The following is a 15,328-nucleotide window of genomic DNA, read 5'->3' as shown; positions in this document are numbered from 1 at the left end:
CGGCGGACAAAGACACCCGGCGGAAAAGACATTCATATACGTCCTGGAAGCCTAGCAACCAGCTGCCTGCATGTCAGTATACATGGCACAATCGATGTAATCTATCATACCATCGCTCGCCCCCAATGCCAGACCAGCGCCGCCCCTACCGCTCCCACAAGGTGCCTGCCTGTGACCGATGCCGCCGATTCAAGCGGCGATGCACCGGAGGAACACCAGATCGGCCTTGCGTGCTGTGCAACCTACAGGAGGTGCCTTGTCTCATCTCGGCCAGCCCCAAGGCTCAGGCCAGTACACGTCGCTCATATAGGCGTGAACAGCGACGGGTTCTGCCCAAGCCGGCTCCATCTAATGTCAATGTGGCAGTCAATGCAGCGCCCTCGCCCGCCGACGCAGACGCCGGACAGGATGAGAGGGTCGGGACCGATTACCACGGCTCGCCGACCCAGGATCGCTCTAAAGTTGAGCTGTCGATGGTTGCGAGCCCGGTCATATCGGAGGATATCCAGATTCTGGAGCGTTATATGTCTTCGAAGGCTAGTAGTTCCATGCCCGTCTCCGTCGACGGAAGCCTCTCTTATGCGGGGGCCGCCAGTCCAATGGTGTATATGAAAGTTCCCCGACGGAGAGAGGGCCTTGCCATGTCGGAGAATCCGGGTAAGCAGCAGAAAGAGATACTACGGCAGATTCTTAAGCCATATGCGGATGAGCTGGTCAGACTGTAAGTGATTCTAAGGATAGCACTGCCTAGAATATGGCGGACCTGCGTGCAGACAAACTAATGGCCCAGGGAATAGGTATTTTGATGAGATCCACCCTGCATTTCCTATGCTTGACCGCCAATCATTCTTGGAGTTGTATAGAAGCGGAGACAAGCTCTCCCCGGCGCTCACTTGCGAATTCTTTGCTTTGTCGCTTATTTTATGGCAACATTCGCTGACGCTCAGGCAATTCCCGAAGCCGGACTCGCGATTTGTCTGGAACTTGGCTGTGGAAGCCTTGCAGCAGGACTTCCTAGCGCCTGGCCTGTCCACCGTCTTCGCCGTGGTCCTGGACATGATGGGCCGGCCCGTCTATTCCGTACTTGGGAATACCATCAATAACGGCAGAGCCGTTACGCTGGCGCAGACATTAGGGTTGAATCGCGATCCGACAAAATGGAAGAGACCCGCTAGTGAAAAGGCATTGCGCATTCGGCTATGGTGGGCTGTTCTGATTCACGATCGCTGGTTAGCCATTCCTTCTTATTCATCTGTATCGTTGTCTAACCTATCCCAGGTCTAGTTTTGCTCATGGCATACCGCCAATAATCACCAAGGGCCAACACGACGTGCCCGTCCCTCTTCCGTTAGATATCCTCTCGGATGCAGACCAATCTGAGAAGCACGCCTGGGCAGCTGAATGTTTCATTCGTCTCTGCACCCTTACCAACATCCTTGGCGAAGTTCTTCCCCTCACATATCATCTGGACGTGGACCAGAAACAGATCTGGAGACAGATCCGCCGACTGGAACTCGAGCTTTGCGATTGGGAGGATAACTTGCCCAGCTATCTTCAACCCAACAGTGACGATCATTTGAGAGCGTCAGGGTCGAGTAGTTTACGGCTCGGTTATCTTTCTGTTCGACTTTTACTGAATCGCATTGCTTTACATGTAAGCCTTCCATCCTCTCTTATATCCTAAAGTCTAATCTAATATATTGAAAAGGCAGCAACCCTTTCCTCCGAAATCGACCGCTCAGAAAGCACGCGCTACCACCTGTCCCAGTTACGTCGATCAGCGCACGACATCGTTGAATACGTATGCTCCTTGACGAAAGCCCAACTGCAAGAATTCTGGCTACCCTGTATGCACATCCACCCACATTCTTCACTGATTTCCATAAATCTAATCATCTCTAGATACCGCACACCATCTCATCCTAACCGTCATCATCCTCCTGCGCTGCACGGTCGAATCCACCGATAAGACCATCATAAGCGCCTGTAAATCGAGCCTTTCCCGCCTCTGGACGAAACTTCACGAGGCCGCCGAACGCGACGGCTGGGATCTCGCCAGTATCTGCATCGGCCAGTGCGGGGAATCGGTCTCCAAGATTCTGAACAATGCGTTCGAGACGCGGGGCGTTCAGAAAGAACAGCCTGTCGAGCCACATTCTTTGGAAGATGTGGAGGGTCTGTCGTCGGTGGATCCATCGGGGCTAGGGATGAATGGGAATGGAATTCCTACGGATCTACTGCCGGACATTCTACCCTTCTCAAATCCGGATCTCTCGTTTGATCAGTGGGATGTAGGGCCGTGGTATGGGCTTGGGTGGATGGACATCGATAATATCTCGTACGAGGGGGCGAATCAGGGATTGTTCATGTAACTGTGGTTTGGATCTAGTGAGATGTACGAGTTGAATAGAGGCATGTACACTCTAAGTCTCTGTTTCCTAGACCAAGACTGATGATATGACCCATGATAGCTGCCTGAGGACTCTCGTTCAAAATAAGAAATATCCCTCCCCATCCCGATTTCTACCAACCCATCGAATTGGCCAATGCCCCCGGAATCCCCGCATTCAAAGAAGATCGTTCGAGGTATTTAGCCCTGACCACCTTATTTAGCCTGAATCACCCCTGCAGATCACCATAACCCCAATTTTCACAGCTCTTGACGAGCAGAAAGTGGTCCCATCCCCCGCAATTAATATCCAAGGCAGAGATATAAAAATGCCCTCCAAGCCGGATCCAAATATGCCCTGGTCATGAGTCCATTCGACGTCCACCGCAGACGGCATCCCTAGACTTCATGTGGCGTCCTCTCAAATCCCTTGCCATCACCATCATGGCAATGGCAGCCTCCAGCCTGGCTCGTCCGCTCAAGGACACCCCCTACACCAACCCCATCCTCGGTGGCTGGCACTCCGACCCGTCGTGCATCTACGTCGCCGACCACGACACCACCTTCTGCGTGACCTCCACCTTCATCGCCTTCCCCGGTCTCCCCGTCTACGCGACCAAAGACCTCCAGAACTGGAAACACATCAGCAACGCATTCAACCGCGCCAGTCAGATCCCCAGTCTTGCGGAGACCACCGACCAGCAGGGTGGGATCTATGCGCCGACGCTACGCTATCACAACGGCAAATTCTACCTCATTGTCTCGTTCCTCGGACCGCAGGTCAAAGGCCTCGTCTTCAGCACTGACGACCCCTTCCGCGACGACGCCTGGTCCCAACCCCTCGAGTTCTCTGTCCGAGGTATCGACCCGGACATCTTCTGGGACGATGACGGTACTGTGTACGTTACTTCCGCTGATAACAATCGCATCCAATCGTACAGCCTCGATCTTGACACCGGGGCCACCGGTCCGGTTTCATACCTCTGGAACGGCACCGGTGGCGTCTACCCCGAAGGGCCGCATCTGTACCGCAAAGACGGTTACTACTATCTGATGATCGCCGAGGGAGGCACCGAACTCGGCCACAGGGAGACCATGGCCCGCTCGAAACACCGCACGGGGCCCTGGGAGCCCTGTCCGGCCAACCCGCTGCTCACTAACAAGGACACCACCCAGTACTTCCAGACCGTCGGCCACGCGGACCTCTTCCAAGACGGCCACGGGAACTGGTGGGCCGTGGCGCTGAGCACGCGGTCCGGCCCCGAGTGGCTGAACTATCCCATGGGGCGCGAGACGGTGCTGGTCCCTGCGACGTGGGAGAAGGGCCAGTGGCCCGTCATCCAGCCGGTGAGGGGGCAAATGCGTGGGCCATTGCCTCGATCGGACCGCGCCAGTCTCAAGGGGAAAGGGATAGCCGGGGGAACGTTCGCAGGGGACCCGGATCAGGTAGATTTCGTGCCTGGATCACCTCTCCCACCGCATTTCCTCTACTGGCGGTTCCCCAAGGAGGACGTCTTCACCGTCTCGCCGCATGGTCATCCCAACTCTCTGCGTATCAAACCTTCCTTCCATAATATCACCGGTGACAAGGACTTCTAGCCCTCCGACGGCACGAGTCTCATCTTGCGCCGTCAAACAGACACGCTCTTCACGTATGGCGTCGACGTCTCTTTCTCGCCGCGCACGAAAGACGAAGAAGCCGGCGTGACACTCTTCCTGACACAAGACCAACATGTTGATCTGGGGATCGTACTCCTCAAGACAGACAAGGGAGAGGACTCTTTATCGTTCCGCTTCCGACCCACCGGCCGCGGGAACTTTGACGGTCCCTTGTCGACGGAACTCGTGCCTGTTCCTGGAGACTGGAAAGGTGGACGGATTAGGTTGGAGATCCAAACTGTGAGTGATACTCAGTATACATTCTCCGCGGCGCCGGTGGGGTCACACGCGAAGAAGAAGGTCATCGGACAGGTGGATTCGTTGGTGGTGAGTGGTGATACGGGGAGGTTTACTGGTGAGTTTTATTTTCTTTGCCTTTCTGTTTCCTTCTGTTGCTTCTCTAGTGCCTTTTTCCTGTTCCTTCCTCCCCAATTATCTTCTTCGTTGAAAGAGGGAAATATACTGACGAAATCAGGTACTCTGGTCGGCGCGTATGCCACGAGTAATGGAGGTGAAGGGTCGACGGACGCGTATTTCAGTAAATGGAGGTATAAGGGACAGGGGCAGAAGATTGATCATGATGTTATTGTGCCTTCACAGGATTGATATGATTACCGAGGTAGGTCAATATTTAAGGCCACTCACTGATATTTGTCAATTTATGAACTGGAGAAAAAAGCATCGATCTAGCAGTTGGTGAGGTTGTGGTTGTCTATATGAAGGTGGATTTATCCCCGATTGTAGGATATATATGATTTTGTTTAACTACATCTTCATGGAAACACAAAGAAAGAGAGGGGAGAGAGAAACTGAATGAATGAAGATGCTTTCTAGACAGACTTGATCTCGACAGCTGGAGAGCATATCAAATCCTCATGGACATGCACTAGCTGTAGTAAACATTCAAATGTCTTGTCTCCACCAACCAAGATAACACAAAACACATACACAGATTAAACAAAATACACCATCCCAAACCATCACGCAGGTAAAGCAACACCCAAAAGCAAGATAAAACAAGATTAAAAAAAAAGATAAACTCAAGACCTCACCACCAAAACCATCCCTTCCCCTTCCCCTTCCCTTTATCCTTCCCATCTGCAATTCCATCTCCATCTCCATCTCCCCGCTCCTCCTCCCTTACATGTCCATTCCCCTCCCCCATTCCCCTCTCCCTCTCCCTCTCCTCCTTCTCCTCAGCCAACCTCACTGCCTCCTCCACAACCAATAAATCCCTCTCAATCAACTCCGCCCAGTTCTGCACGTCCCCGATCTCCTTCAACCCCTCCCTCGCCTGATCCGCCACCTTCGCCCAGCTGTCATTCTGTTTCCGTAATCCGTCTGTCACGCTCTGCAGCTCGGTTTCTTGTTTCTCCAGAGCATGGGAGTTGGAGTGGAGGACGCGTGCGCGGTCGCGGATCTGTGACTCGTGGTTTGCGCCTACGGAGTGGAGAGTGGCAAGGAAGGCGGTTTTGGCTTCGGTGGTTTCTTTTTCTCGTTGGGTTGAGCTTGAGCTTTCGGGGGTGGGGTTGTTGTTGTTGGGAGGGGTTTCTGGGGAGGAGTGGTGGATTTGCTGGTGGGTGGAGGGGGAGAAGGAGGAGGGAGATGAGGTGGGTGGGTTCCCGGTGTTGGTGTTGGTGTTGGTATTAGGTGGTGGTGGAGTTGATGGGATGGAGGACATGTTGGTGATACTGATATTTGACAGTCAAATAATATTAATCAGTAGATGAGTATTTGATGAGATGAGATGGATAGTCCACTGGACTCCGGTATTCAGGACCAGGTAATCAGATGACCCCACCACGCTAATGCATCTCATCGTCTACAGCTCTGTACGACTTCTTACTCTCTTCAGTTCTCAGACTCAGACTCAAACTCAGAAATCAAATACATATGTCCATTCCTAACTCAACAACAGTATTACACTCGTCCGGAATCGCTAGATGCTGCTCATTTCAGTCCCGCAAACGCCATGCATGCCCCAGCCAAGCTTATTGCAACATTTGGGGCGCAATGATATGTATTAAATGGTTCGCTGTGCACGCAAGAAATCACGAAAAAATAACACAAGAGACGGGGAAAAAATACACTCTTCTACATACTGGCCAGCTCTTGATCAATCTGGCGATCCAGGAACGCCCGCTTGTCGCCAGTCAACGTCGTCTGGAGTCGCTGCTCGACCAGTGCACGAACTATAAAAGAAATTAGTATCTTGTCCCCAATACATTTAACCAAAAGGATGGCGTGGCTTACCTTGTTTCTTCGTTACCGTGTCCAAATCCACCTCGGCCAAAGTTCCCCGGATGGCATCCGTGATCGTCATCTCGTCAGGCCCGCCAGTGCTGCCTCGGAAGTCAAATGCACTCTGCGGCCTCGATTGGAACCCGCCGCCCACCGGGCTGCGAGAGTGCGGTCGGCCACCACCCAATAGATTGTCCGTGCTCTGCATCAGCCCAACGCTATGTCGGTTGGTGCTCATGCCACCATCGTTGAACTGGCTGAGATTGCCCACCGACTGCCGGGGCGTGTGGTGGCCCTGGAGCGGCATGTCGGTGTACCGGCTGAAGCTGGACATGTGCGAGCTGCGGTTGCCGGGCATGTTGCCGCCGAACGGAGCCGGCGACTGCGGCGGCATGTAGGGGTTACCGCTACGACCCTGCCCGTGGAATCCCGTCAGGATCGTGGAGGCCGGCTTGACGGACGAGTACTGGGAATGCATGTCATCCATTTCCATGGCCATGTCGTCCCTGTAACCCCCGCCATACACCTTCTCCTGGCTCATGCCGTAATCCCCACGGCGGCCCGGGAGGTTGTTCGCAAGAGCGTAGTCGTCCCAGCGCTGCAGCGGAATGCTGCGCGGGTCAAACACCTCGTCCTCCACGGCCACAACCCGCTTGGATCCCTTCTCTCCGATGACCACACGCGTACTTCCCCAACTGAAATCGTCCTGCTTCCAGAACGAGTACAGGGGCAGGATGAAACTGTAAACCGGATAGGCACAGATGTAGATGATCATCCATCCGATGTGCTGCCACTGTCGCTTCAGGATGAAAATGATCGCCTGGAGACCATATACACCACCCAAAATTGCGATAGAAATCACCGGCAATGGGCCGGTATGACTGGCCACGGTGTAGATCAGGTATCCCAGGTAGACGCACGTCGCCGGAAGAATCACGGTACCAATCAGGTCGACCAGCACGACGAAACGCATACTGAAACAGCAGAATCCGCAGAGATCTTTCAGGGCGGCCAATTCCACCAAGTTGTGCACGGTTGAGTTGATCCAACGACGTCGCTGCGAAAGCAAGACGCTCCATTCCTCTGGCGCCGCGGTACTGGCATAGGCATCCGGAATAAACTTGTAAGACATGGTCGGGAAGTGCTTGGTCATCAAGGTGGTCAGGAAACGATCCTCTCCTAGCGAGAGCAGGTTCTTCTTATGCAACGTGTCCACGTTGATATCGGCATACTCTTGAACCAGTTTGTCCGCAACAATAAGAGGGCGACCCTTGTCCGCAGTTCGGAGACGGTACATGCAGAAACTAAAAAGGTCAGCAATTGAACACAAAATGGAATAATAACCAGATCTCAACTCACCATCCAGGAAGACAGGTCACACTGCCGAAAAGAGATTCGAATGCCTTGGACAAGTGGTGAGAAATGTAGTACTCGTAAACCTGAATCATCGTCCACCAACTGCGTCCCTCGTTCTGAAGACTGGTCTCACCACAAATACCAGCAATGCGGGCATCGTTGGCGCAGGCGGCCACTAGACGGTTGAGCGAATCTTCGCGAACACTGGTATCCGCATCCACCATGAGACAGTATTCATACAGTTCGGGGTCAACACCGATCACGTTGTTGATCTGATGGAAAATTTCCAATTCGAGAGGCGACATCGGAGCACGGTGGTGCACACGATTGAGGAAGCTGAGGATCTGGATCTGAGAGTCACGCTTACCCCGGTTACCGGGCTTGGACTTGCTCTGTTCGGACTCCTTTCCAACCTTGACCACGACGATGTACGGTACGACGTTTCCTTCGTATTCATACAAACCGGAGTAGACCTTACCGTAGTTCAGTTGGTCACTTCCCTGTCCAATGGACTTGAAAGGCAAAGCCGGGGGGTCGATCTTGGGATCAACTCCGAGAATATCCAGCACAATCTTGGGCGTAGGGCGGTCATTACCACCACCCACAATCATACCATCACAGATCACATAGATAAGTTTTCTCTTGTTGTCATACTGGAGAGCAGTCAACGAGTCAAGACCCTGGCGCAGCGCATCCTCACCCTCCGTATAAGCGGGCACAAGGCAGATGACAAACTTGTCCTGCGGCGCGGGCCGACGTTTGGTTCCAAGCTGAAGGGCAGCAAGGAATTTGACCAGGATGACAGCGCAAATCAAACAGGTGAACGACAACAGAATCCAGTTGTTGACGGTACACTTCGGCTCGTCACGGAAGTCCGTGATTCCCTTTTTGAAGACATAGTCAAGACACTTCTGAGCTTTCTCCGCGTCGCTCGACGTTGGCCATTTGTCTGTGACATCTTCACCAGCATTATTCTTGAACAATTCCGTGATGCTACTTGGTAGGAAACTGTAATCGTCGCCGTTGTTCATACGCTTCAGGGTGTAGAAGTAATCGGTCAGGTCGTAGACGTCCTTGTTCTTGATCACCCAATACCGTTGATCGGAGTCGGCTTGTTTGGAGACAGTGCTCTTTTTCCAGACCAGGTCTCCCTTGTAGTATTCCTTAATCTTGGGCAGGAATCTCTTTTCATACCAGGTGATGTCGTGTAATTTGGTGTCCGGGTCTGGCTGGTTGCGGGGACCGCAGTCATGCTTGGCCTGGGCGTACTGGACGGCGTCGGTCTGGTTGTATTGCAGGGTGATTGATTGATCGGTCACGAACGGATCGCAGAAACGCGTCAGCGGAGGAGGAAAGTACGGGTCCATGATCTGTCCCATGAAAGGTTCCATGTTCGACGACGTAGTTTCGATGTTGGAATCACTGTGCTGAGTTTTCGCAAATTTGCTGATATCGTAGACCTTGCCGTGAATACTGACGTAGAAGTCATTGGTACCCTGATGATAGCCCAGTTCCTTCTCGTTCCAGGCCTTGTCTTTATTCGGGCAAAGCAGGTTACCAAATGCCATGATATAAAAGCAGACAACCGCGTTGACAAGGAGAATGAGGAGAACGAGCACCACCTTCTCTCGCCATGCCATGCGCACATCAGGCCGCTTCATTCGGCCAACATATCTGAGAACAAACGACGGAATCCAGAAGGTCAGAGCCCAGACAAATCCGACCCAGACGCGCCGGCCAAGAGTCATTTCTTGATGCTCAATATGGTGCGGCTGGCCAAATTCGGGGTCCATTTCGCCGTTATAGTACGGGTTGTCCCATTTTTTTTCATCTCCTTTGGAGCCCAATCCGTAGTCACCGCCCATGTTGAGAGTTTGCGCCGCGCTAGGTGCAATCGATTTGGCGCCGCCACCAACACTGGGGGCGAGCATGCTTTGTCGCTGCAGCAGATTGTCCCGGCTGCCAAGTAGGCTGGCGGACTCGGCCATCGGTGTGTTCCCATACGACGGAACCCCAGCGTCGAGCATACCAGAGCCGTACATGAAAGGGTTGACTGCCGGCGACTCGTCCGGTTTCATATCAAGCATGGTTTCGGCTTCCCACCACGCGTTTTCCCTCATCCAGATCCGTTGGTGGCCGACCACGGCGTCCCCGTTGGTCCAGCCTCTCTCGAGGAGCCAGTTCTCGACGCCATCCTTTCCCTCGCCGCAACCAAGTCTGGCGTATCTGCCAATAAACTCGTCCAGGTCGAAATCGGCTGTGAAATCAAGCTGCTTGAGACGCCGGTTGGCCCATTCGCTTAGTCGCCACTCGCGAATCTGACGCGATACCGTGCCCGCAGTCCAGGCCGCAGAAGACGGGAGGGAGGCCAAAGCTTCGGGCAGGTCATCGGTTGGGTGAATAGAGATGTGATGCCAAACGCGACTGCTGCCCAGAACGGTCGCAAGGTCGAACCGTCCCCTGTGGCCGACAGTGATACCCTCGGACTCCACGGGGAGAAGGATCTGGCGGAGAAAAGCGTCCGCCTCGACCTCTAGACTCACTTTTTCCAAGACCTCCTGTCGCTTGTCCATTTCGTATTCGCGTTCGCGCCAGGCGGCTCCCGTTGTGATGCCTAGATCTGCTTCGACCTGAGACACGGCGGCGGTCGTTTCATTCATCACAGCGTGTCCAACGAATGGAGTCTGAACTCCATCCTCTTTCATTTCAGCGTTGATACCCAGGCTATCATCAAAAACGCCTCTCATTGTCACCGCCTTGCCGAGTGCAGGCCTGGGAATGTCGACAACAGTGATGCTTACGGTGTCGTCGTCGGAATTGTGGCCACCCCGACCCGAGGCACCACTGCTACTGGGGTCATTTTCGTGAATCGACTGAACCTCATTCGCAATAGCCTCGTTGGCTTTGCCGATGACCCAGTCAACCAAGGCTTCGTACACACCGGAGATGAGAAAGCCTCGGTCATCAGTCGAGCATTTTTGCAGAAGAACTTCCGGGTCCAGTCCCAGCAAGCCTCCAACATCCTCGCAGGCTTCCTCGAGATCTTCCTGATCAACCAAAAATCCCGCTGCGTTCCCCAACTTCAGCAGACCAGCAAGCACCGAGAGCAGGCCACGTTGAGCGGCTCCTTTGATACCAATTGCCTTGAGCGCAGCGCGAAAGTCCTCGGCGGATGCCGCATCGTCAGCGGTGGGGAGATATGACGGAGGCGAGTACGTGCCCGATTTACTGAGCAACGCATACGCGGAGGGTTCCTTCAGATCCAGGAACTCTCGCTCTGCTGGCGTCGAGGCGGCGGTTAGAAGATAATAGAACACATTGAATGCACGATACCCCGGCTCGGACGGGATGTCAAGGAAGCCCTTTTGCACATTGATGCCCGACGTTGAGAGCGCCAGAGATAGTCCCGCGATATCGCCCTTCAGCGTCAAGGTGTAGCAAGCTGAGAAGGCGGAGTAGAGGGAGTAGGACGGATTGAAGGACGTTACAGCGGAAAAGAAAGGTCGGAGAGCGGCGAGTGCGGTGAAAGTGATGCTGGGTGTGGAAAGAGGCAATGCGGTGAGGAAAGGCTCTAGAAGAGATGGGGTCGACTGATGGGTCGAGCTGGAGGGTATTAGTTAGTAGACAGACAGGCGACGTCGAGAAAATCAATAGCGACACGAACCTTAAGACGATACAGCCGTCCTCGGCTCTTCTCCTCGCATGTTCCCATGCTCGGACGGGCAATTCCCGATCAATGATGCCACCCTCGTGGCCCTCCGGGGTGGGTTGGGTAGCAGTGACCCAGGTATTGACGGCCAAACTGGTGCCTGCGTCGAGCTGATACGGCTGCCCCGAGTTGTAGTATGCGTGCAACGCATTCAGCAGAGTTGTCGTTGACATTTGACCGGCGGACTGAGGGGTCGGACGAGCGCCCGCCATCCCAGCCGACTGGGTGGAGTAGACTGAGAAGCGATTCGACATGGTGCGATTCAAGTCACGCAACGTAGCGATTTAACAATTGTGACGGCACGATGCGCGCGCCGAGTGATTATGGGAATTCAACCAGCTGGTAACCTAAACACCGCGTGTGAGAGCTGAGCAGAGTGATATAACCTGGATTGATTACGCTTCAAACTTGACGGTCAAAAGAATCGATGCATTCGAACTATCGTTTCGTTTCTCTTTGGCCCGATTAAATCTAGACGACTTCACTCGATGGGGAAAGTGGGATGAAGTTCGAGATGTGGAATGGAAGAGCGGTCGGCTTCACGGGCCTGGTTGGAATCTCGTTCGTCGGTCTACGGAGAAGCGAGTGGCAGGAATGTGGACGAAAAGTAGCGAGTGCGAGGTCGAGATGATTGCTGTCAACAAGGTGGGACAGAGCGAGCGACAGGTGAGGATCAACAAATAATTAAGATGAGAATGGTTGATAAACCAAAATAACGAAGGAAGAGGGTGAAGAGGAAGAATAGAAGACAAAAAAAAAGCAGCTCCAAAGGTGACACCCGAAAGGAAAAAAAAAAGCAGAGCCAAAACCAAAACAACGGAGGCAGGCTGACGATTGCCGGGTGGATGATAGTCAAGAAAAGAAGAGGCGAGCGCGAGCGATTCAGTCCATTTGGCGGCATCCCATCCCCAGTAGCTTAACTGTTTGGGGTTTAGGACGGACCTGGACACGACAAGACGAAAATTACAGCGTCTGTCAGCGGGTACATACAGTACGTACGGAGTACCGGGGGGGGGGCCTGCACTCTTTCCCTCTCTTCCCTCGGCCGGACTTAAGTGAGTTAAGTGAGTTAACCCACAGCGACGAGGGCCAGTTGATTGAAATCCGAACTGATTGGGGATAGTGAGAACTTTGCTCCGTCGTACATTACCTTAGCTCTCCACTAGCCTGCCGGGACTAGTGAATTTGCAAGCACATTCGGTCGGGTCGGTCCAAGAGACATGCCTAACTATTAAGAGAAATCTAGGTAGTATACTAAACTGTCTAGGTGATTCGGATTAATACAAAGTTAATTGAGACTGACTGGTAGCCTCCGTCGATATGGTAGGGCAACGGTATACGAAGTAAATTTGCCGCCTTTTGTTTGTTTGCCTTTTTCTCTTTTCTCTTTCTGTTTCTTTTTCTTTTTCTTTTTTTGGTGGCTTGTTACGAACCTGTCAGGTGGCGTACATCAACCTTTGGGCACGGCCAATGAAGGCAACGGAAAGGGTCAGATCCGTGGCCCTAGACCCTGGCAGACCCTATAATTGGCACACTCTTGTCTCACCCGCACTAACCTCCATGCCAGATTTTTCTGACTTTCTGACTCTCATGGTCAACGGGACACTTTTGGTCTTTTTGTCTCAGACTATCCATCCACTCCAGTAAGTCACCCCCTCCAAAACTTGCCACCAGGTCAAAGATTTACGGCCTCTCCGTTGGTTGTGTTCTTCATAAGGCCCTTTCTATTTCCGGAGTCTCTAAGAATGGAAGTTGTCATATGGTTAGTGGCCAGTAATGCAATAAGTATGCATCCATCTGCGTTGGCCTTCCCTTTGATGTTGTTATTTTTAATTCTTCGCCCGTCCCCTAGCAGGGTCTGGCCGTTTCCATGAATGTGTCCTCTGCAGAACATCCCTCGTACGGAGTACAGGAGCCGACATGGGATACGCGACCATGTAAATTTCAAACATCTCCAGTCGAGGTCGCAATTCTTACTCAGTCATGACTCCATGAGGTGTCCCGGGTGTGTTGTAGGTAAATTAATTCGAGATCTTGGAAACCATTACGGAGTAGTTCAATCTACGGAGGACCCATGTGCACTCCCTACCTCCCTCCGTAAAGGGGCAGTCCTACTGAGGGCCGATACAAAATGCAAATATTTCGGGATTCCTTCCACCGCCTTCCAGTCGATGAGGATTGAGAATGGGCGACCCCCACTTGGATAAGTCCCTAGTTTCAGGCCTTTCCCGTTTGGATGTCACAGATCGAATGATCCACCGCCGCGAATTCCCTCGTCCCCTTCGAGTCCTCCCATTCCCCCTCAATCGTTCCTTCTTGCTCAATCTGGTATTTCCGAGTCGGGGGCAACGCAATCGATCTTCGACGTACTTATGACATGTTCTCCGTACACAAAGCTTGCTCTCGATATTACTCCCGGCGTAGACACTGTACCGGGCATGCTCCAGTATCTTTAGTGAGGACTGAGTGGCATGGACACGAAGAGAGTAGTACCGACAAAGAGCGAGAGAATCAAACCGGTGGATAACTGCCTCCTTTACGAAGTCGAGCCATTCCAGGTTATTTATACCTCGCGTTAGGAGGGACTAGAAAGTAGGGGGAAGGGAGGGCAACATGCCAATATGATCAATACAGTATGGCGAATGGTCCCCCCCTCCCCCCTGACGGGATGGATTGAGCAAGTGGCGTCGAATGATTCCCGTGTCGAGGACGGTATTTTAATTTTAATTTTAATTTTAATTTTTTTTTTTCAATTCTGCCATGTTTCCAGTCTGTTATCTTTGTGTTTCAGTTGACTCCGTAGTGGTGCATCACAAGCAACGGAGGGGGGCTATTAATAAACATAAACGATCTCAACCACTGAACCCGCGACCAAAGGCTGAGGCCAGCATTGCAGGGACGGTTCGACCGACCGGGAGAGGGACGCTCCCCACCCGGGTGGAGGCTGCTTTCCCCTCGGTTGCCCAAACTCATGACGAATGATCACCCCCGTTCAATCTACGTCGTACGGGATACTGATATTAGCTGGATTAGTCCATGCAGATTGCAGACACAGGAATTGAATTGTACGTCGACCGCATGGAATGCAGTGCGGGAAGCAAACCTACCACGGACTGGGAAGTATCGACGCGGACCAGTGTACCTTGCCTAAAAGTCAATGTATCATGAACCAGACCGGTTAACAGATTGGTCTGGGTGTACCTCAGGTACTTCGACGTAGATCCATGGACAACGGACGGTCCGTAGGGACAAACCGACAAAGTAACACGGTACACTTTACCGGGCTGATAAGAAACAATCTACCTGACGGAGAAGGTACCTACTCAGTACAATACCGCCCTCTCGGAGAGTCGGGACGCTAGTAATTTGAAAAGCTGTCAAGACCGCTGGCCGTACGCTGGGTACGGCACTGCCCACCGGTACAATACACACTTACCCAGTCGGGCAAGCAGAGCGTCTTTTTTCCCCGGAGCTGCCATTCATCTCTTGTTGTTGTTTCTCCTCTCTGCGGACTTTCTTTTTCCATCTTTTTTTTATCTTTCGCCTTTTCCATCCTCATCCCCATCCTCATCTTAATCTTCATCTTTTGCGCGTTGTCCCTTCTGCTTGTACTTTAATGATTACAGCGTCAACATTCGTTTACCTCGACCTAATCTTCCTGTACACGATCGCTTTGCCGTTGATTTAGATCCACTCGTCCCCCCCATCGTCTCTCGCTTTTTGGTGTTCTCGGGACTCTGGTTGTTTCAAGTCAGATTCGATCCGCTCACCCCTCAGGTAGTCAACTGTTATCTACCGCAATTCTCCTGTTTGGCGATCAGCTCGTCCATCCCGTTCGTCGCGCAAGCAATGTTCTCGTCGCCTCTCAGCTGCTAGGAATCTCCCATTCATCATCCGCAGCGACGACCGCCACATTCTTGCTTCCGAAAATAGTCTGCCGTCGGTCACTTCCAGTCGATTCAGGCGGGTTCCAG

The 15,328-nt window shown here is 52.7% G+C and overlaps 3 protein-coding genes across 3 annotated transcripts; 1 reads left to right on the top strand and 2 right to left on the bottom strand.

The window, feature by feature from the left end:
* Positions 1–125: 125 nt before the first annotated feature.
* KD926_001909 (uncharacterized protein) lies at positions 126–4,654 on the top strand (the record flags this gene model as incomplete). Its single annotated transcript, XM_053096848.1, has 8 exons — positions 126–721; positions 798–1,229; positions 1,279–1,654; positions 1,709–1,847; positions 1,903–2,291; positions 2,780–3,971; positions 4,029–4,403; positions 4,524–4,654. 8 exons carry the CDS (start codon positions 126–128, stop codon positions 4,652–4,654), a joined length of 3,630 nt encoding a protein of 1,209 aa, XP_052959067.1.
* A 442-nt stretch (positions 4,655–5,096) lies between these two features.
* Positions 5,097–5,729, bottom strand: KD926_001908 (uncharacterized protein; the record flags this gene model as incomplete). Its single annotated transcript, XM_053096847.1, has 1 exon — positions 5,097–5,729. One exon carries the CDS (start codon positions 5,727–5,729, stop codon positions 5,097–5,099), a length of 633 nt encoding a protein of 210 aa, XP_052959066.1.
* Positions 5,730–6,142: 413 nt separating this feature from the next.
* Positions 6,143–11,608, bottom strand: csmB (putative chitin synthase; the record flags this gene model as incomplete). Its single annotated transcript, XM_053096846.1, has 4 exons — positions 6,143–6,240; positions 6,302–7,593; positions 7,649–11,248; positions 11,310–11,608. 4 exons carry the CDS (start codon positions 11,606–11,608, stop codon positions 6,143–6,145), a joined length of 5,289 nt encoding a protein of 1,762 aa, XP_052959065.1.
* Positions 11,609–15,328: the final 3,720 nt, after the last annotated feature.

This window comes from Aspergillus affinis (genome assembly GCF_023601865.1).
Source record: "Aspergillus affinis strain CMG 70 chromosome Unknown NODE_13_length_462506_cov_86_819959, whole genome shotgun sequence".
Classification (NCBI taxonomy): domain Eukaryota; kingdom Fungi; phylum Ascomycota; class Eurotiomycetes; order Eurotiales; family Aspergillaceae; genus Aspergillus; species Aspergillus affinis.
Note: the sequence above shows the minus strand (reverse complement) of the source record. Positions and strands in the feature narration are given on the sequence as shown.